General features: G+C 43.5%; 2 protein-coding genes across 2 annotated transcripts; both read right to left on the bottom strand.

The window, feature by feature from the left end:
• Positions 1 to 303: 303 nt before the first annotated feature.
• Positions 304 to 1,744, bottom strand: LOC138939528 (stromelysin-2-like). Its single transcript, XM_070307384.1, has 2 exons — positions 390 to 1,744; positions 304 to 337 (listed from the first exon to the last, which is right to left on the bottom strand). The coding sequence occupies exons 1-2, from the start codon at positions 1,742 to 1,744 to the stop codon at positions 304 to 306; spliced, it is 1,389 nt and encodes a 462-aa protein (XP_070163485.1).
• Positions 1,745 to 12,962: 11,218 nt separating this feature from the next.
• Positions 12,963 to 15,152, bottom strand: LOC138939527 (uncharacterized). Its single transcript, XM_070307383.1, has 3 exons — positions 14,617 to 15,152; positions 13,936 to 14,409; positions 12,963 to 13,620 (listed from the first exon to the last, which is right to left on the bottom strand). Exons 1-3 carry the CDS (start codon positions 15,150 to 15,152, stop codon positions 12,963 to 12,965), a joined length of 1,668 nt encoding a protein of 555 aa, XP_070163484.1.
• Positions 15,153 to 23,162: the final 8,010 nt, after the last annotated feature.

The raw sequence follows: 23,162 nt of genomic DNA, 5'->3' as shown, positions 1-23,162 counted from the left end.
TTTGTTCTTTTTCGCGCGTTAGCTTCGGTGTTCTTCGTTAATAATGAAGCGCTTAATGGATGAGCGGTCTTTATATACTCGCGTAGAGATCGCTTCTTCCCCTTTCGCGCGTTTTCTCTTATATATTCTATTTTTAAAAAATAACGGTAGGGTCGCTCTAGTCGGTCTCGTCGTCGATTCTCTCTTTCTCGATCGTGTCGCTGAGACGATAGACGCGACTAAGGAGATCGCGTAATTGCCTTAGCAATCCATCCGTAGGACACTCGATGCCGAGCGCGTGTAGATCGAAAGGACCCGCCGAGGTTACGGTATTTGTAAATTCGTTGAAGGCGTAGAACTGACGTTTGGCGAAGAAATATAGATTGCCATCGATGTATCGGAAGGCCGACGTTATCGCGGACGGAATTCCGGGAAATATATCTTTTAATGGAGCGTGTCTAATGACTATCATGCGACACTCGTCGATTTCCGCGACTTTATCATCGTCGTATACAGCGTAGGTTCGTCCCGTGTGCGTATTTATCGCCGCGTTGATTTTAACGTTTCGGGGAAGTCCGATATCGTGGAGATATCTCGGCCAACCCGATTTTAGTTTAAGACTGGGATATTCCGCGAGGTAGATCGAATCGTTCGCGAATAGAGCGAGATCGCCCGAGGGTCTTCTATACGCGGCGGATAGACGCGTGAAATTCGCCGGTAGAAACGTCGCGTAATCCGTGAGCGTCATGGGTCTACCGTAACGTTTCTCGGTTATGTCGACCGACCATATGTTGCGGCGATTAGCTATATATAATCGATGATTCATTATTAGCGCGGCGTCCACGCGTCGCAATGCGCAGAGATCCGCTCGCGCTGGATCGGTCGGCGCGACGCTCGTCGTCGCGGGCGTCGCGGTGGTCGCGGGAGTCGCCGTTGGATAATTTTCGTCGTCGTGAGATCCGTACAGATTTTGTATAGCGAGAATGTCTTCTATGCTCAGCTTAACTGGAAATTGATTCTCGATGTCGGGTATATATGGGAACATTATAGAGTCATTGCGCATACTATGCTGTAAACCCAATGCGTGGCCGATCTCGTGCGTTAGCGTTTGTAGCAGGTGATGCGTGTCGGGAGGATTTTTGTTTAGATACACGTGCCACGGTTCGGAATCGTCGACGTGTATCTCCGATGTGAAATCGGTTGTTCCAGAGGGAAAAAACGCGTGAGCTAGGGCTCCTCCCGGACCGTCGAAAGCTGCCGGGCAAATACCGACGTTTCGACGATTCGCGTAAGTGTGCGCGCCCGTTCGATACGATATTAATATATCGGGGTGTAACGGGTCGCGTGCGAAAGTTAGCGATGAGTTCGCCGCCCATAGCGCGAACGCCGTTTCGGCCGTTCGCGAGATTTCCTCGCTAGCCATCTGAAAATTCCACGCGAGACGCGTCTTCGGCCATTTTCGCGCGATTGGGCTATACGCGCGATCGGGAATATCTGCGAGACCGCATCGCGGTTTACGCATAAGGTGAAGCGTAACGGCGTTTAACGCGCCGTTTCCCGATAATTGATAATATTCTTGAAACAGCGACAGCGCGCGACGCAGAGACGTCGCGTTATCGGACGACAGCGATTCTCCATCGTCTTTTAGAAAACCGTATACGCGCAGAAAACGAAGCGCCTCGATTTTTTCCGAGTCGAAGGGCGCGGCGACCGTCGTAGCGACGAGTATTGTCGCTAGAGTGAGAACCGTCCTCGTGTTAGTCATCGCGCGAAGCGGGGAAGACGCGATAAACTGTTGAGAGACACCGAGCGCGATTGATTCGCGCGTTCCGAGAGACGCCTATTTTTATCGGCGACGAATAATGCGGGTGGGGAGAGGGAGAGGGAAATGCGTTTCTTTCGACGTCGAGCGTTTGGAATACGCGTTATCTAGCGGACGCGCTCGAGTTCCTCTTTTGTTTTTTCTATTTTATTGTTCGTTTGTCCTCTAAGAAGGACATTCGATGAGCGATTAAAGATATCCCTTCCAACGATACGCGTTATCTAACGGATGTTTTCTGTTATTTCCATTTTATTATTCGTTTGTCCTCTAAGAAGGACATTCGATGAGCGATTAAAAATATCTCTTTCAACGATGCGCGTTATCTAACGGATGTTTTTTACGTTTGTCTCCTAAAAAGGACACTCGATGAGCGATTAGAGATATCTCTTTCCGGTAATTAGAGATATCTCTTTCCGGTAACGATAAATTAGAGATACCTTTTTAGATATCCCTAGATACTTTTTTCCGGCGATGATGATCTTATTGTTCGCAGAGTATTCGGAATGCGCATTATCTAACGGATGTTTTTTATTATTTCTATTTTTATCGTTCATTTGTCCTCTAAAAAGGACACTCGATGAGCGAGTAGAGATATCTCCTTTCCGACGACGAAACGGTCGCGGAAGGAAGACGCGGCGCGATCGATAAATTGTACCGCAACATCCCGCGCGTCGATCTTTATAAAACGCGAGATCGTTTCGAGAAGCGTTAAAGTATTCTCGTTCGCGAGATAACGAAGCTCGAAACGACGGAACGCGAAGTGACGAGAATTAAAATCGGTCGTGATCTGTTCGATATGGAACGAATCGAACAGATCATTAACGCGGCTGATTATATTAACGTAAACGGGGACTTAATCGCGATAAAATCCTATGTTCTGGGAGATCTCGCTACGGATTTGCGTGTGGAAGCGCAAGGTGTTATCGATAATAGTCCGGATTCGTTTAGACTCGCTTTCCAGTTAAACGAAGACGTAGATATCGCGCGTTTAATGTAAGTATCTAATTGAAATTATAATAAATTATAATAAATTATAATAAGTTATAAAAATTATAATAAATTTTATTAATTTTTACTTTTATTAATTTTTACTTTTGTATTTTAGACAAGAAATAGAAAGCTGTGTAAAAACAGCGCGAGAATCGCTCTATGAGTTAATAAATAAAACGAGAACTATGCTCGCACAAGCGCAAAGCGTTCACAGCGCATTGCGCGACGCTCGTCGACGCGGCGAGAGCGATTTCGCCGTTCCCGAAATTAGGCGAGTCGTCACATCACGGATCGATGGGGAGCCCGAATCGCGATCGATCGGCGAACTCGAATTACGATCAATGGAGAACGAGGCCGAACCAGCGACGGTTAACGAGAGTAAATCGCAGACTAATGTACGATGGGCGAACTATGAGCCCGAATCGCAACCGTTCGACGCGGAATAATTTTAAGCGTTAATAAAGCGCATTTGTAAGATAATTTTTATGAATAAATGTTATATATTAAGCGAAACGTTGATTTTTTACGCTTTTCTTCTTCCGTATCCTCTCGTAATCATCTGTGTCCGCATTAAGTATATTTAAATAGATTTAAAATCTCTTTACTTTAAGTTTATTATGCAACCGCGATAATCTATGGATAATTATAAATTAAGGTTTTATTAGATTTAATTTTTGAGATTTGATATATAAAAATGTAGTTTAAATATAGAATGAAATACTTAATAATTAATTCAATACATTATAATTATATATAAAATTTAAAATATTCTATAATTAAGTTTATTATGCGATCGCGATAAAATAATATCTATGGACAGTTATTATAATTAAATTTGTTACGCGACCGCGATAAAGGATGCGACCGCGATAAAGAAAAAACGCGGTTCGTTCGTATAACGTATATTTTGCAACAATATATAACATATTCGTGATTAAATTTATAGATTATAATTTAAAATATATAATTAATTTGATACATTATAACTTAAATTTATATAACTTAAATTTATATAACTTAAATTTATATAATATAATATAAAATCAATCGCTCATATTGCGCAAACGGTCGCGTCGCTCGAACCACCAATCGTGCAATTTACACGCGTTTTCTAACGCGCAATTTTTCGCGTGGTATCCGCAATGAAAGGCCCGCGAAGCGTTCAGAGTCTCCAGACGTTCGATGTCTTCGTAATCGGCGTCGATAGTCTCGACAGAAACGGCTATATCGCGATCGTCGGCGACGTTTCCTAAGATCTCGATTAACCACTTCTTCTTCTCGTGACCTTTGACATAGATCTGCACCGTCGAATCAGGGTTAGATCCTCGACATATGGCATCTCGAACGAGTTTTTTCATCGACCCATAATTTGTGTGTCCATCATTCCACTTTAGCTGATGATGATTCGATATCAACCAACACGCTCGCGATTTTTCCGCTCTCGTGAGCAAATCCCACGACATCGGCGAGCGAAAGATGTGATGCGTCAATTCTACACCATTTCTTAATACGGCTACTTCTTTCACGACGAATTTTTCGTTAACTACGAAACCTTGAAGATCGACAAAAATCGGTGTGTCCATCGTCGTTGTTAGCGATACTCGAAGTGTTTCTTTCTAGATTTTTCTAAGCGTTTTATTCTGTCTCCATATTTTTTCGAGTATCATTGCGCTTACACGATTCTGCGCACGACATTAGTGAGCGGATTGTATTCTACCACTCGATCGTAAATAATAAGACAGTAAGCTGTGGTATTAGAGGGGATGTTTTCCTTGCAGTCGAACTCTATGCGAACGTCCACAGTGGCGCTTTTAATTGACTCATTCTGTCGAGAACAGTCGATGACTACGAGTGGGCCGTGAATTAAAAATTTATCTAAATTTAAGAGCGTTTCGTCGTTTTCGCATCCGTAGTACGTTTTTCGAAATTTCGAATACATATCGTATAATACGGCGATTTTATGTTTATCGAAATCTAAATTCATGTCATCGTAAGGATAAAAATCGGAATTAAGATACAGTTTGACATTAGTTAGTTTACAATTATCGAATAAAGAAGGCTCCTCGGACAGAACGTTCTTCTTTCCAGATTGTAGCGCGAAGATAACGTATCGCGGTTTCTCGAGTTGTGTTGCCGCTTTGACGGCCCACGAGTGTTTGGTCGTGTTCTGTAGAAGCGGAAACTCGTAAAGATCCCATGAGCGAAAAGCGACGCTCAAATATCGTCCACTATCTAACGTGCGCAATAATCTTAATTTATTAACATCATTCAATACTATATGAGGCATTCGCCATTGTATTTTTAACAAAACGATTTTAGGTTCTTGCGTTTCGCGCGATATGACGCAATTGTTATCGTTGCGCGCTCGTATTAAAATAAGCTCGTGTCGCGCGTTGATCACAACGCGCTTGTAATCTTCGCAAAAACCTAATAGTACGTTAAGAGGTACGCAAAAATTAAAATCACCGATTGACGAATGAGTTGTTGCTAATAAGTCCCATCCAGCGTGTTTTAATATTTTACTTCTTTCGACTGTCAGCGACGCGTAATTTTTAATCGTACTCGTTATTCCAACGTTTCTGTTTCGATCGATCTCTACGCCATCGAGCTCGTAGCGAATTTCCTCGAACATAAACGCCGCGCAATTGTTTACTAATCTCGTTATCGATGCGATTTCCTCTTGCGCGCTCGATGTTTCCTTCGATTCGAGTCTGCCCTCAATGTAGATAAAACTGTCGCAAGGTAACGTATACAAATCTTGCTGTTGTATAGGAATTCGTATCTCATCGCTATTTCCGAACGTAGTATTGGCGTAAGGGTTGTACGTGTGAGTTTCGATCTTGACGATGCGATCGTCGAAGATTGGCTCCCCACTGATACTTAGAATGTCGCACATTCCGCTTTTTACGAAGAAGCGGTTTTCGGCACGACAAAACCCAAAGAGCGCAGAAAAGTCTCATTGGCAGCGGTTAGTCTTCCTCCCTTTTTTCTTCTCTTTTCCGCGTTTAGAGGTGACGCGACAGCGATAATAGGTGCGTTTCTCGCATTCGATCCATTCACTACGAGCATCGCGCGCTTCTCTACCGTTTTCGTCGCACGTGTAGACGAATCGTAATTTCTTCGCCGCGAAAATCGATCAATTTTCCGTTTTGGTCCACAACATGCACGTTTATATCGGTAATGGTCCGTGCGATGATCGGAAGGTAAATGATCTGCGTTGGAATTTCCGACACTTTATATCCGGGTGGAACGTTAGGCGCGAATTCGTGTATAGTATGCGCGGATTTGTCGTTATGATACGCTCCTGTTGTAACGTTGCACTCTATTCGAATAAGGTTAATGGCCATAATATTTATTGGCTTATCGGATGCGTACCATTTATTCGGTTGTAATACACGAGACGAGAAACCCAGGAGCGAACCGATATTATCGGGTTTTGTAAAATTTACTCGATATGCGCATTTAATTTCGCTTCTCATAGTGTTATCGTTACCGCGAAGCGTTATAGAATTTTCACTTTTATCGCCATTCTCATCGTCTTCGAAATAATCGTCATCAACATCATATATGTAATCATCATCGTTCGTTTCCGGTTTTTCATTTTCGCGTTCTCGTTCCTCCTCTCTCGCTCGTCGTTTATGACGAATCGCCGCTCTTAGATACGCGTTTATAGCGCTTAATTCGTAAGATCCTATTGGAATTGCGATAATCTCGTCATTATTATCGAAGTAAAATTTATTATTCGTAGAATTTATATTCGGTATCGTATTATAAGTTTCAAAATTGGTTAAACCTAATTCGTAATCGTCGTCGTTTAAATCGAGAGGCGGAAAATAACTCGCCGCGAGAATACTGCTTCGTCCGGAAAGAGTGAGAGTTAGCGACATGATCGGCGAGAGCGATCGAACTGCGTTCGATTGACAAATAACGGTTGATATTATAGTCGACGATTCCTCCAATCGACTTCTCGGAGAAATCGAAGACTCAATTGTCCGCAAATATTCTGATCGCGCGTCTGCTCGGAGCGACGATTGTATCGAATGTTCGCGTCGCGCCCGAGATAACGCGCGAGTTCGCGTGGAGGACGAAGATCGCCGAAACCGTCGTAGTAAATTGCGTCGTCCCCTTTTTTCGCGTACGCTACCCAATGAGTACCCGGTCCGGATGCGTCGTCTAAATTCACAATGCCGTTCTCATCGCGGCGCGCTTGCGACGGAAGCGCGTTGCGCATAAACACACCTCTAAAATGAGGTACGCGCGAGAGTATCGCCGCGCGATTTAATTGTTCGTTCGTTGTTGCTCCGACGGATGGGAGAATCTTTAGCGTCTGTTTACGCGAAGTTTTTTTTTAGCTCTTCTTCTCGTTGAGGACACGCCACTTCCACGTTTGTACGGAGCGAGATATAAACCGCGACCTTCCATCGCGCGATCATGACGCTGCAACTCTTCCAGTTGTTGTCGCGCTGCTTTGCGATCGTTCACCGCTTTCGCGATTCCCGCCGCTCCTCCGGCCAAAGAACCGAGAGCTCCTAATAACGATAGCAGGGGTAAAAAGCCGCCGCGTTTCGCTATCGGAAGCGTTCTTTTTCTCGTAGCGATTATTCTTCTTTTGTTCTTTTTTCTCTTGATTTTCGTTGTACCCATTCCAAGTTTTGTCTTTGATTTCATAGCCATCCATACAGCCGCCGCGGCGGCTCTCTCGCCGAGAGTCGAGTCTTTAGCCGCGACACGTTCGCGCGCTTTTTTGGCAAGCGCGTGGTCAGCGACGTGTCGATCAGCGAGCTCGCCGCTCCGCGAGTACGCGATATCGTGCTCGCGGCAGGCCGCGTCCAGAGGATTGACACCTCGATCGCCTCGCGCGAGTCGTTTCGCAAGACGAGTACCCGGCCCGCAAAATTGATATCCAGGTATATGTAGTTCGAAAGGGAGTGCGTTTATCGCTCTATTCAACAAGCCAGCGCCATGACTCACACCGTACTGCTGTTTCGCGAATTGCATTCGCCGCAATCTTTAACAAGCGGCGCCGGACCGTCGATGTGTGTTCGTTGCCAAGGGCGATTATAATGCTCTAGACATCGACGGTAGCGCCGCACCTCCGGATCCACTTTTATATATTCAGGCAGTTTCTCCCACAATCGTTCTACGTAGCGACCGAAATGCTTTAGTAAAATTATTTTCGGAATATACCGCAATTGATCGGTGGTGAAATCGAGAATATCGTCGCCATCTATTAGTAAGATAAACATTTCGATTCACCGCGCGCAATTCGCTACTGCGCGATTGATGGCAATCTATTCATATATAAATTAAAAAGTCTCGCCCTGCCTTACGCGAGTGTATCGCGCACGCGCGCAGCAAGAGGAATGCGTTTCGTGCGGCAACCGATCGCGATAAAAGTGACGAACCTCGATAATAAAACGCGACCGTCGAAAGAAACGCGTAAACACGGTCGTCTATTACCGAGCGCTATTCGTTGCGTTATTTGCGGGCCTTCTAGTTGCGGCAAAACAAACGCATTAATAAGTTTGTTGGAGAGTCCGCATGGTGTACGCTTCGAGAACGTTTATGTTTACTCAAAGTCATTGCAGCAGCCTAAATATCAATATTTAGAAAATTTATTAACACCGATGGAAGATATAGGTTATTTCACATTTTCTAATAACTTTGACGTTATTTCACCCAGCGAAGCTCTCCCGAATTCGATATTCGTATTCGACGATGTAGCGTGCGACAAACAAAATACTATCAGAGAATATTTCGCTATGGGTCGACACTCGAACGTCGATTGCTTCTATCTGTGCCAGACGCATGCTAAAATACCGAAGCATTTGATTCGAGATAACGTTAATCTGTTAATTCTTTTTAAACAAGATGGTACTAATTTACGTCACGCATACAACGATCACGTGAACACGGATATGTCGTACGAGAATTTTCACGCGCTATGTCGCGCGTGTTGGCGATATAAATATGGTTTCTTAGTAATCGACAAAGATAGCGCGCTCCGCGCTGGTAGATACAGACGAGGATTTAATGATTTCATTGTACCGTAGAACGATCAGTTGTCGCGAATACGTCGAACGCGTCAATCGCTCTCTCGCGAGTTAGAAGAAGTTGCAATGGCCTCGACGGATATCGGCGAACGCGAAAAAACAGCAAAAGAGATAGCTAAAACGCGCGCATCGATTCGTAAAAAACACAGAGCATTAAAAACTGGAAAAATGGAAAGCGAGATCGCGATAGAGAGTCGTTTCAAACCGATCGTCGAACCGCTGCGACGCATCGCTGATCGCGCTGAGCGAGACGAGATAGAGCGAAATGAAATTAAGCGCGAAATGATAAAACAAGACGCAACCGACATTTCACCCTCAACGAGCGTCGAGGAAAAATGGAAAGATGAAGCACTAACTCCCGTTTGGAAAAAACCTAAAGCGAAACGAATACGCGCTCGACGACGATTGAACGCCGTTTCTACTCCATTAAACGAATCTTTCGTCGAAAGAGACCCATTCGCGCGAAACGAAACCGAAGAATATGAAACGTTCGAATCCGAGAGTCTCGAATCGCCCTCGATATCCGAAATACCCGTTAAACAAATTTCGCGAATTGCTCAAGATCGCGAAATATCGCACGGTCGACTAGGACCGTTAGGGCGAAAATATATGGGGACTCTTCTCGGCGGAGAAGCGCCGAACGAGATTGATCACGTTTACGGAGTTTACATCGGCGAGAAAGGTGCGATGCTCGGCGATAAGCGATTTGACGTAGACGCGAATGATTCCATATTTATAGATGAGATTAAATATGTCGGTACTCCCGGTTTGTATGAATTAATTTTTATGAAAATTCCTAATAGTCTCATATATACAGAAAAAGATAAATTAACATACAGAAGTATATTGTTAACAACGAACGCTCATAGACGTGATCATGACGCTAAAAAATCTGTCTTAGGAAATAAAGGATATAAATACAAATTTATTATCGCTCCGCTTATTCATAACAGCGGCGCGAAAAAAACAGGCGCGGGTCGCGTATCGTCGACTATGCGTGTCACGGACAATAAAATCGATTACGTCCATTGGGACGATCCAAACGAATTAGTGGATCGTTTGCGATTATTAGACGCTTCGCGTCGAGCCGGCAACAACGCTCACGAAAACGAGATTCTATCGATAATCGAGGAGCTTCGCGAAACAGGAGCGATCGTATAAATCGAACTGTCGCGTGGATGACTGTCGCAGTCGTACGCGGAATTCGCGATGTCCGTGAGCAAATTTGGCTCACCTTTAAAAAATCGAGGCTACGACGCGAGAACCGGAAGACTACGTCCGGCTATCGAGTCTCTGCGAAGTTACGTGCGCGATAACGCGCTGTGTCTAAGCTCTTCCATTGAATACGACGCGAGAGAGCGTAAAATAAAACGCTTGGCTCAACCTGAGGAGGACGCCGATGCGACAAGCAAAAGCTACGTCGAGGGAATCACATCGCAATTAAGAAAAGACGCGAACGAAGCGGGACAGGGCGTCATTCTACTATTCACGAGACTCGCTCAGCTCGATAGCGCTTTAGGTAAACGAATAGACGTCGCGGAGAGTTTCGTTTCCGAGATAAAAACACGCGATGACGTTCTGAGTAAACGAATAGACGCTGTGGAAAATTCCATTTCGAGAATAGAAACGAGCGTTAACGCTCTAAATAAACAAATCGATGTTTTAGATAAACGAATCAAAGGTTTAAGCGATCAAATCGAAGTCGCGAAAAAAACTATATCGCTCAACGCGACGGAGTTCTCGACGAGAAACGCGAACGATCGTAAAATAATGTTCAATCAAGGTAAAACAATACGAGAACTAAATCAAAAATCGCATATCGCGGCGAATTCCGCAGTGAAATCCGAGACGAAGATACGAGAATTGGAAAATTCAACGTCACGATTGAAGAGAGACGCAGACGAGCTATCGGGAAGAGTGAAAGAACTGGCAAAGATTAGCGGGAGCGGCGAACCGCTCGAAAGAAAGATTAGCGAGAGCGGCGAACCGCTCGAAAGAAAGATTAGCGGGAGCGGCGAACCGCTCGAAAAAGAGATTAGCGGGAGCGGCGAACCGCTCGAAAAAGAGATTCAATTCAACGTTATTCTCGAGAGAAAGAAAAAAGAACTATGAGCGTTAAAAAACGAAGACTAGTCGAGGAATTGCACGCTCCCGCGAGAAGAAACTTCTCGCGTCGTCGCGTTGCGGTGCGCGGGTACGACGACCTATGGCAAGCGGATGTGGTCGAGATGCGTCCTTACGCGAGACTCAACAAAGGCCACAACTACATACTCACCGTTATCGACGTATTAAGCAAATACGCATGGGCTGTACCGCTTAAGAGCAAAAGCGCAAACGAGGTTACTCGAGCGTTATCTAAAATAATACGAGACTCTAAGAGGTGTCCGAAAAATCTACAGACCGATAAAGGAAAAGAATTTTACAATGCCGATATGCGAAATTTTACGAAGAAGCACGAAGTAAATCATTATTCGACATATTCGGTGATGAAAGCGTCGATAGTCGAACGATTCAATCGTACGCTCAAAAATTTTATGTGGAAGTATTTCACGTTAAACGGAACGTACAAGTGGATCGACGAGTTACCACGACTCGTCGAGGAATATAACACGCGAAAACATCGCACTATAAATATGAGACCTGTCGACGTAACTCCAAAAATTGCCGATAAACTTTTAAATACTGTATACAGCAATATAAATGGACGAATCGCACAATTCTTGGATAAATAAAACAGCTGTATTATGATAAAAATGTATTTTTATTAAATAAAACTACATATTATACATATTATACATATTATATATTATACGAAATTGTAGACATGTTAAAACTAAAATAATCGTATAATTATAAAACAAGGAAAATCTTAGAAAAAATTGTAGACATGTTAAAACTAAAATAATCGTATAATTATAAAACAAGGAAAATCTTAGAAAAAATTGTAGACATGTTAAAACTAAAATAATCGTATAATTATAAAACAAAGAAAAAAATAATAACACAATACAATTAAAATTAAAACTTGTGAAAATCGATTAACCGTTTAAATAATCGATTATAGAGTAATTATCATTATTAATCTTTAAATCGTATGATTATAAAACAATCGTAATTTTGTACGAGTTCTCTCTTGCGCTCCATATAAACTCTTTCTCGCGCCGCTACGCGGCCGCCATATCCTGCGTTCTCTCTTTTGCGCTTTATGCGAACTCTTTTTTATATTTTATATATATTCTTCATCGCATTGTTAAGCGAACATCGTATCTCGCGGTAACTTTATTCTCGCGGTAGCTTTATTCTCGCGTTACTCTATATATAACACTTTCAAGAATATAATAAAGAGTCATGGAAATCATCGATCTGTCCAATTCGCGGCTAATCTCGACTCGATTTATGACAAATTCTCGCATTCTATCTCGTTTGCATGTAGCATGTAGCATAATATATGTTCGATGCTAATGAAGTAGAATGCGAATTTGTCAAATCGAGTCGAGATTTGCCAAGACTTGGACAGAATGGTGGTTTCCACGACTTTTATATCGCAAAAATACAAAAAGTTCATTTTTTCGTGTTCTATACGAGTTCTCTCTCGCACCGCTACGCGGCCGCCGTATCCTGCGTTCTCTCTTTCAAACTTTATACGTACTCTTTCTCGCGCTTTGTATACATTCTTTATTACGTCACTATGATAACGCTAAAACTCGCATTAACATCTTTTTCACATTATTCTATATAAAACACTTCCGAGAGCATAATAGAAAGATCGTGAAAATGTACGATCAGTCTTATTTATAATAGATTTTATATCTAATACCTATTATATATAAGACCGATCGAACATTTTCACGATTTTTTATTAAAATCTAATAAATAAAACCGATTAATTTTTATTATTTTATTAAAATCTATTATAATAATTATATTCAAATTATATTATTCGCGCAAATTTGTTCTTCGAAACGATTCGTAGAACGTCCATCGATGTTTTTTCGACGCAATCGTGAATTATATCGAAAATACAATGATAATATATTATTTATAAAATATGTTTATACTAAATAAACTACTAACTAAAGTTTAAATGTTTTAAGAAACGTATAGTATTTTTTCGCTCCCTACAACGGTATTTTATAATATCCCCACGGTAACGTATCCGTAGTTCCCGATATCGTGTATCGTTTGTCATCGTGCGGACTGAGCGCGATTTTCAATTCCGATACTGTATACATCTCGTGTAACTCGGATCTTATACAAAACTGCTCGCGCTTCATCTCGATCCCCTGTCGAAGACAGCGCGCGTAATCGTCAAACGTTATCGTTCTCGCGACAACGCCGCTCTTAACACCCTTGATTCTTTTTGTATCGCTTTTACCGGCGACTCGCAGCGCGTACATTTTCGCTCTAAGTCCAATAAATTCGGTCATAATCGCGCCAGCGTTCTCATCCTTCATCGCACCGGATATTTTTTTATTAGCGAGAGGCATTCCATACGCATTGTCCATTGCGTAATCGCTCGTATCGAACTTGTCGATATCGCGCTTCATATTCTCGTATATGTCCTCGCACTCGACGCGATAAATGAGACTATCCGTATCGGTGTACATTATTTTACACTTATCTCGATACAATGGTAGCATGTACTCGTAGTGAAATTCGTATAAACGAATTTTAGATATATCGAGAATACACATACCTACATAAATTGGTTTATTGAACTTAATCTCGAGTTTACGCAATTCTACAGCTACGAGATCCTCCGCGAAAACGCTTCTACTGTGAAAATTCGGCTTCGCGATCATCGCCTCCGCGCCGTATCGCCCGTCCCATCGAGTCACGAGTCGAACATTCGAATGATTGCGCACGTTTTCCATAGTTTTGCCAAACACGGCATTATTCATTAATTTGTATAGATTTTTCTCAAACTCATTTTTCGCGTTAATTCGTAATCGTGTATTCAGTTCGATGTATTCGCGCAACCATGAAGATTGCGCGAATCGCAATATTCTGTGTATTTTCGTAATGCGTAATCCGTGTCGAACGCATTGCTGCAAATTGCGATAATATATCACGTAACGGTTCTTATCGTACAGTGTGGCGAGAAGCTTCTCGTCTCGTTTTCCGGGCGGCTTATCGCGCGTCGGGCAGAATGGCAAGTCAGCGTGAGAATCGTGAAGGTCGGACGGATATGCAAGGTCGACCTCTAGAATATAACCGATAGGCGAGTCCGATGTCACGGACATTAAGTCAACGCTCGTAACGTTATCGACCCATCGAAAATTTTCGTAAGGCAACGATTGACACATCGCCCATCCGTACAAATTATTTATATCGAAGTACATGAGATACGACGATGGTTCCGAAGAATCGTATGACTGTAAATATTTGTTATTAGCGCGCGCGTATCTGTTGGAACATTGACTTAGCCCGCCGCGTATTCCACGCTCCACGAACATTACCATATCAATGTCGGTTAATAATTCGAATCGCACACTCGTATACTTCAACATAGCGTCCCATGTGTATCCCGGTAACGTGTAATAATACGCGGGATCTAAATTATAACTTCTCATACACGCGTCACGAAAATTTTCGAAAACATCGGCCAATAGAAGAACGTCGGTCTTTAAATATAAATCGCTATAATCGCCTAACGTTTCGACGCGAAATCGCTCCCAGACTCTTATCGCGCGCGCGTAATCGTTCTCAGATATCGCGTCACCGGTTAGCGAACTGTGAAAAGCCTCGCGCGGCGGTAGACGAGTCTCTAACAATTTATCTACGTCGTCGACATACTCGTACGGAAATACACCCTTTCGCGCGAGAAGCTCGAAATCGGCGTCGCTAAGATCGGAAAATTCCGAACGCGCGATTCTCAACTCGCTTTTGTCTAGATACGACGCCAATTTCTCGAGACTCGCGCTTAAAAATTTGAAAGAATCCACGAAACGCAACTTCAAGCGTTTTCCGAACCATCCCTCGTCCCACGCATCTTCGACGTTCTTCGTGAAAGAGATATACGTTTCTTTCGTTATCGGCAATATTTCCACGCTACCGGGAAAAGCGTTAGCTACATCTTTAATGATAAAATGCGCGTCGTAACCCGATAAATTGTGAAAGAATACGGGAATTACGTAAGTATCCTTATAATTTAAATTACAATTCGAATGAGCCGGACCTCTGTACCGTCCAGTCAAATGACAGTGATCGCGCACGCGAGCGTCTCCCAATTCGAACGGTTTCTCGCATATGCTGCAGCGCGTCGCGTTTACGAATCTCTCCCATTCATCCGATGTAAGATTCGTCATAGGAGCATCGATATCGAGAACAGTTTTCGCGCGAAGCGCTAGATCGTGCAGTTCTTTAACGAACCACAATACGCAATTTTCACCGCGATAAGCTCTGTAAGTAGAGCTAACGCCATCGAGCGCGCATCGCGCGTAATATCCGGCGCTATAAACTTCGTGATGCTGAACGATAGATGTATTCGACGTTCTCCTCTCCTCTTTCTTCTTCAGCACGCATTCGAGATCAGCGTACACCACGAATGGAAGTCGCTCCTTTCTACTATAGTTACGAAACTCTAACCATTTGTCGTCTTTGGTAGGAAGGACTATAGCGCACTCGTTCATCCTTCCGCAGTCCACGCTGTGAGCCGATAACTTATCGCTCGTTCGAAAATAGTGCATGCACCTGCGACATAACGCACATTTTAAATCTCGCGCATTATCAACATCGCGCGACGATTTTTTTAATTAGTACTCACCGATCGCATATATGCGATTTATGTCGTCTACCGCTGAGTTGCGAGCCGACGAGTCGCGACAAATTCTTAATCCACGCGAAATGCGTCGCGTCATCTCGTCGCGTCATATCGTCAAAATACAACAGATTAACGTGTCTGTTCTTTTTATCGTCAGTGAGACGCAAAGGAACAACGCGACAACCGTCTTTTCCCTCCTTTTTATCTCGAACGGTATACACATTAATAGATATGTCGTTAATACGCTCGAATCTAGTAATTTTGTTCAAACTCATAGGAAATTTAACGCCCTTCAGATTCAGCACCGTCGTGTAATGCGGGTACGAAGATTCCCGACCCACGTTTTTTTCAGCTGGATACAGAGCGGCGACCACCGCCCATGCGAAACACGCATTGTCATTAGATTGCACGTTTATCACCGCTTTCTTCAACGCGATCTCTCGCGGCAATTTAACGCGACATCCCGCGTGCATAGGATTGTATCTGTTCACGTTCACGGTTAAATTGAATATTCGCGATAACGCCCATCCGCTATCGCGCTCCTGAAATTCTTCCAACGAGGTTAGAGTAGCGTCGACCACTCGCTTCTCGTACCACTCTCGCGAGTCGGAAAGAGGTAGAAGCGGATAATTCTTCGTGACAATAGTCTTAACATCGATCTTGTCGCCCGAAACGAACTCGCCAACAAATACGGTATTGACCTTAACACCGTTATATTCATTCATAACATCGCGTATTCGATCGAGCACGGTATCTCTAGCGTCCTCGAGAAATCGTCGAGGTTCGATATAATCGAAATTAATAACCGCGCCGGTTAAAACGCGTCTAGAGAAAGCCGTCTCGATCTCGGACCACGAGAATCCCTCGCGTTCCTCTACGCCGCCTCCCACGCGTTCGAAACGTCGACGCAGATCGTCTCTCGCGCCCGTTAATCGAACGATCCGAGCGATAAGAGAATTGATCGCTCCGGTCGATCTCCCTCGGCGCTCTCCTCGACATCTCTCCCGCAGAGACTCGAGACACTCGTCGCACCGTCGCGCCCACGCGCGATACGCGTTCCCCGTCGCGACGTCCCGCGCGCTATCGAGAAGATCGCGCGCCTCCATCTCGTCACTCGTCGTCTAACGAACGCCAAGATTTTTTACAAATAAACCACGTCTCCTCCTCGTCGTAATTCTCGATGTAGAACAAAGCTCTCGTCTCGCAGCCGGCGCACCAATTATTCGACACGTCGAAAACCTCGTCGACGAGATCGCAAGCGGGCACCATCTCGCTATACACCGTTTTCGTCACGTGCGTCGATACGCTCTTCGCGAAACTCGAGCTACGCGCGCAATACGCGCAATATCTCTCGTTCTCCTCGAAATACTTTCCGTTCTCGAATCGGCAACCGAACTTAAAGAAACAATGCACGACGTGATTCACCTCCCACGAAAATTTCGGAATTCCGTATCGCTGTCTCCAATTGCGATAGAGCAAATAGCCATCGGCTCCGACATTCGCGAAAGGTTCGTCGAATCGCGTCTCGCTCGCCTCTCGCACGAACTCTTCCGTGAAATCGATCTCTTCTATACAGTACAAACGATCCTCTATATAACGTTCGCGTAGTTCTTTCTTCAAACAATTCGGTATCTCCAAATTCCGTATATCCTCGACATTTCCGATTCGAACGTTCACCGCTCTTCCGGCTAATCTCGTTAAAGCGCTCGGCGCGCGCTTCATCGCGCCGCGAAATATCCTCGAACGTACTAACACCTCGAGATCATCGCGGCGTCCTTTTATAACGAGGAAAATAGCGAGGACGCGCCCCCGATTAACCGAACCGGATACTCGCTCTCGGACGCGCGACGTCGTCGGAAAACGAAAAAAACTCGCCCCGAAACGCGACGAGCGCGCTCGCGCTAACGCGCGCCTCGAGAGGAGGAGAGCGACGAGGGACGCCCCTCCGTCCGCTCGACCGCCCACCGACGATCCCCCGCCCCCTCGACGCCGGGCGCCCGCCGCCCGCTCGCGGATCGCGCGCTAGAAGCGCCCCCCTAAAGAATCGCGACGGCGGATCGCGCGCTAGAAGCGGCGGATCGCGCGCTAGAAGCGGCGGATCGCGCGCTAGAAGCGCCCCCTAAAGAATCGCGACGGCGGATCGCGCGCTAGAAGCGGCGGATCGCGCGCTAGAAGCGCCCCCCTAAAGAATCGCGACGGCGGACCGCGCGCTAGGGGCGCGAGTCGCGTCGAGGTCGCGAGTCGGGCGCGCCACCCCCCGAGCGCCATCTCTCGAGCGCTCTCGGCGACTCGTACCCACCGCTTCCCCCCGACCGCGCTTCCCCTCTCACCCTACTTACCCCCCCACGCACCCGCCCAGCCCGCTCTCCATCCCTCGGGCGCCCACAAGCTGCTCCGAAACTATCTCTCTCTCTTACTCCCCAACGATACCCTCTCTCTCACACTCACACAAAACTGATCCAAAACCGGCCTATCTATCCTACTATATTCAAAAATTTTATTTTTGACGACGAAGCTACTTTTTGATGACGAAGCTACCTTTACGAGAGACAGCATTACAAATAATAGAAACTCACACGTTTGGTCATTACGAGAAGAAAATCCTCATGCTATTACTGAAACACATTTTCAAAATCGATTTTCAATGAATATCTAGTGCGGTATAATCAATAATCGTTTAATAGGGTCCATCATTATTGAAGATCATTTAAATGCTGAACGATACTTGCATTTATTACAAGAACAGAAGTCCAAACTTCTTGAAGATCTGCCTTTAAACATTAGAACACAAATGTGGTTTCAACAAGATGGAGCATCACCTCATTCTAGCAGAATTGTCACGAGATATCTAAATGAAAAATTTCCTGAGCGCTGGATTGGCCGGGGAGATCCAATAAATGAGCCTGTAAGATCTCCCGATCTATCTTCTTTGGATTATTTTTTGTGGAGGCACTGTGAAATCTCTAATCTATGCGGATAAGCCAGTCAATCGGCAGCAGTTATTAAATAAAATAACAGACGCTTGTAATAATATACGTAACGATGCGGAACTTCTTTTGCGTTCTATAACATCAATAATTCAAAAAGTTGAAATATGTGTAGACCAAAATGGTGGTCACTTTGAACAATTTAAAGTAGTTTATAAAGTAAATTATTGTTTAATTATCGTTTAATTATTGTTTAACTATCAATAAATAATATTATCTTTAATAAATAATATTGTTCTTGTTTTATGCAATTTTGATTTTTCGCTATAACTTTGAAACAATCGACTTTAGGACATACCATATGTGTATTAAAACTTTTTGACTTAGAATGACAAAAAGAATACACAGTGTGGACATCATGTTGCGGGACACCTTGTATATACAGAGTGTCTATACTGGTTATATCAAAATCTATGGAACGTACAACAATTATTTGGATCTCATTTGAAAGATAATTTAATTTTCTACAACTTTTGATTCGGTACTTTTTGTTAAAAGACGCACATTTTTTATGATATTTGGAAAAATGTGTAAAATAATCACGATTTCAGAGGCTTTTGAGCGGTAACTTCTTAAAAAAGTATTTTTCGATCCATATTTATAGGAAATTTTTTATTCAGAATTAATGATCGCGTCGTAACCTTGAGATGACCGTACGCGCGATGAGATGAAAATGCCGGGACCGCCCAGCGCTGAGCGCGGAGTGCGCGTAACACGATTCCGCAGAATCGTTGGAGGACAGACGATCACAAACGGAAAGAGAAAGAAAAGAGGCAGGATTATGCACTCAACTAAACCCTCTAAGTTTATTTCAGGTCACAAAATTAACAATAGCTGGACACTTGGTCGTGATACTCGACACGCAGCGGAGAACGAGATAGCGCTGGCCGACTATATCATGCGAGATTGACGGCTTAGACGATCATCGGAAAGCTTCCGTTTCGTGTCCTTTTCACTGCCGAGTAATAGCGCGACAGAGATCTTGTCGCGAAAGCGATTGATGAGATTCTTCGCAATTAGCGCGAACTGGATTAGCGCCCGTAATAACAACTACTTTCGACGCTGAGACGAGCCTAGGCCGATAGACGCGGGCACGAGACACAGCGAAAATGTGTAGTCGGCAGGCGAAATCGGGCGCAAGACTGACGAAACGATGGGCAAATTTTTACGGCATGGAATTCCGCCGGTTACTGTCGCTAAATTTCGATGATCTCATTGGCGGTGAGAAACATCGCGCGATCGTCTCGGCGTATTGCGAATGATACGAAAAACCGGCAAAATCGTGAAAGGAATAGCAAAAAAAAGGGGGGGCCGAATGCGAAAGAAAGCGAACGCGGGTTAGTTGTTTACGCGCTCGCCCGCTACCGAATTTCCGATCCAAAATATTTGCCTTAGCTATCGCGATATAATTTTGATGAATGTTCGAGAATAATTTTTAACGGGCAAGTTTGAACAATTAAATTTTCTATAAGATCTCAAAGTCTGGCTGGAACGGGGCCACCCTGTATAGATATATCTTATACATATATTATATAACGTTATATTATAAGACTATTACTATATAGAGATTTTACAAAAATACAGCATTGCAAGCACATACTATTTATATATATATATATATATATAGTTCTAAGGAACAACGTGTCAGAGGTAACATACGAACGCCTGTTACTCCTTTATAAAAAAAAAAACAATGGAAATCAAAACAATCAACACTAGAGAACTGCCGCGAGAACACCTCCCGGTCCTAATTACGAATATGGAATCGCCGCTGCTTTTCTGGGTGCGACTCAGACGTAACGAAAGCATGGAAAAATTTGAAGGAGATCTCAACTTTCAAATGGCAGGACGCGTCGTCTCGCCTTATGAGTCACGAAATAAAATGCGGAAAAGCCGTCGCCGTAAAAGACGAAAAAATCTGGCAAAGAGGATTAATAACTAAAATCAAAAAAACAGAATTCCTAAATGAAATCTCTCTTAAAGATATTGGTAGGAAAATTTATCGACCAATATATAAAGTTTATAAACTAAAAGACAGATTCAAAGAGCTACTGTGGCAAGCAATTGCTTGCGATTTAGCTTACATAGGCTCACTAATGCCTTCACCAACATGGTCTGAGGAGACCAGGAAGATGTATCGTCTCATCTCGGAGGATCGCAAAGGATGAATAAACATAAAGCTGCCCCTCTGGGATGGAGCTGCCCTGGTCAAATTGGAGATAAAAATGTTGAATCTCGAAGCAGTTTTTAATTTTCAAGATGCATTGATTTGATTGGGCCTCACCCAACGCAACACACGGATTGCCGAACATGTGTTTCCAGCCATATAATAAAAAAAAAGAAAAATACATATGTATATGTCAATCACGTTAGATCACTATTCATTATTATTTGATATGATTATTCCTTATTATATTAGTATATACGTAGATATTGTTAAGTATTATTGCATTATATAAATAATCTCCATTTGTTATGTTACGTCCAGACTCAATGGAAGGAAGAGTCAGCGGGAGGGCGTAACCTACTTACCTCGAAACACACTCTCTCTCTTTTCCGAGACAAGTGTTTCCGAGTCGAACGAACCATACAGGGCCTTAGACAGGTCAACGACCGGGAGGGTCGCTCTACTCTATCGAAAGGCCGTTCCATCGGTGGTCCCTTTTCGGTAAAGGAACTGAATCCTTATTACCCAGGATGGGACCCTGTGCGATTTCGGGTGACAGGAAGGAGGTCGGGTTAATAAGTTACTCGAATTTTAAAGTTTTAACGCTACATTTATTCAATAGAAAAAATAAATGAATGATCTTAAAGAGAATAAAAGTTAGTAAAGAACATTTAGTTCGGTTTATGAAAGCTTATGTGTAAAATACATTTTAAATTCTAATGTGTAATTGTAGGTATCCGTGTGCGTGAGTGTAGGCAAAGGAAGATTATGTTCTCGCGGGTGTTACAATAAATACGGAGGACATCAACCGGAATTAAACGGGGAGAATAAAATTTAAATTCCGGTTGGAGATTTACAATATAAAGTTAAATAGTTATAAATTATAGAAAGAAAAGGAAAAATTAGAAAGATAAGGGAAAAGGAAGGATGACTATTAAAGATCCCGTATTAGTACGGTAGAGGGGGAAGGGAACTTCATCCAGAAGACCTCGATAGGGACGGCTAGAGGAACTGGAGAACTAGGGACAAAAAATGGGATGATTGAGCCAGGTGGACTGGTTCGAAGGATAAGATGGAATTGGTCCAGGTCCACTATATCTGGACCGACGCGATAATCCTCGTCTGTAAGAGGGACAGAGTAAGGGGGGAATTGACTTAGGAGATATCGGTACCAGTCTTCCCTATCCCGGTCTTCGAAAAGAGACCCCAATTCTCCTTCGGGATCGGAAGATTCCGATTTGAAGTCTTCCGGTTCCTCTTTGAGGTCGGGACACTCTTCTACGAAGTCCCGGAGGGCTTCTTCGAAATCGTGAGATGCTCCTGGGAGATCGGACGATCCAAGGCGGAAAGAGGAGGGATTCGAATGGGTAGGAATCGCGGATGAGGAATCGATTGTTTGGAGAGAGGTTGTGGATGATCAGGGAGAAGAGGGGGAGTGGGAATTCTCGAAGGTTGAGGTTGTTCGGAAAGGATAGGTCGACTGTCAGAAGGGGGAGGGGGAGTGGGAATTCGCGATGGTTGAGATTCGAGAGAAGGTGAGTCAAAACGCTTGGGGGAAGAGACGGGAAAGTAGGAAGGAGGTGAATAGTCAAAAGAAGAACTAGGGGGGCAAGGGTGTGTATTGTGTGTCTGTGTGTTGATTAAACGCTGGACTCTTAATTTAAAGGAACGTTCATCTAAATTTAATTTATTGTAATCTATAATAAAGGTGGGATCCGCGGACGCCCGAGCCAATAGTTTCCGGATCTTTTTATTTTCCCGGTTGCGAATGTGTTTCGCCCAGCACTTAGAGCGTTTTGCTGGAGTTGTTTCCACTAGGAACACATGCAAGAGTTAACAGAGATATTGATGCTTAGTTAAAGGAAACAGTTTGATAATAATAAAATAATAAAGAAAAATGGAGAAAACTCTTACAGATCACATTTAATATATATATTTCTTTTTGAGAAACAGGGGAAATAAAACGATATACAGAGAGAATTATTATGGAGGTAAGGAGAGAAGATTTCCTTCTGGGCTTGCCAGCTAAGTATGAATGCCAATCATGCTATTACGCCAGGATCCTGGCTAATCACATTTAGGGACTTGCGAAGAAGAAAGGATTGCTCGAGTCTAACAATAAGCGTGAATGCCAATCTTGACAGTGTTCAAGATCTTGGCTAATTAAACCTATGCCTATGGACTCGCGAAGGAGAAAGAAAGTTCAAAGGGAGAGAGACAAATATTTAATAACCAGAATTTTATTTAATCAAAAATTTAAATTAAATTAATAAATATGTATGCATGGATTTTAATTAAAGGTTCTAACTTAACAACAACTGTTTTCTTTGAGAGGAAGGGAAGAAGGGTAAGGGAAAGACAAAACACAAACAAAGGGAAAAGAAATCTTTGGTAGACGCAC

Source organism: Polyergus mexicanus, unplaced genomic scaffold (assembly GCF_030449975.1).
Source record: "Polyergus mexicanus isolate NDT 795.1 unplaced genomic scaffold, iyPolMexi1.0 SCAF_14, whole genome shotgun sequence".
Taxonomy (NCBI): Eukaryota; Metazoa; Arthropoda; class Insecta; order Hymenoptera; family Formicidae; genus Polyergus; species Polyergus mexicanus.
This window is presented reverse-complemented; position numbering and strand designations above follow the sequence as displayed.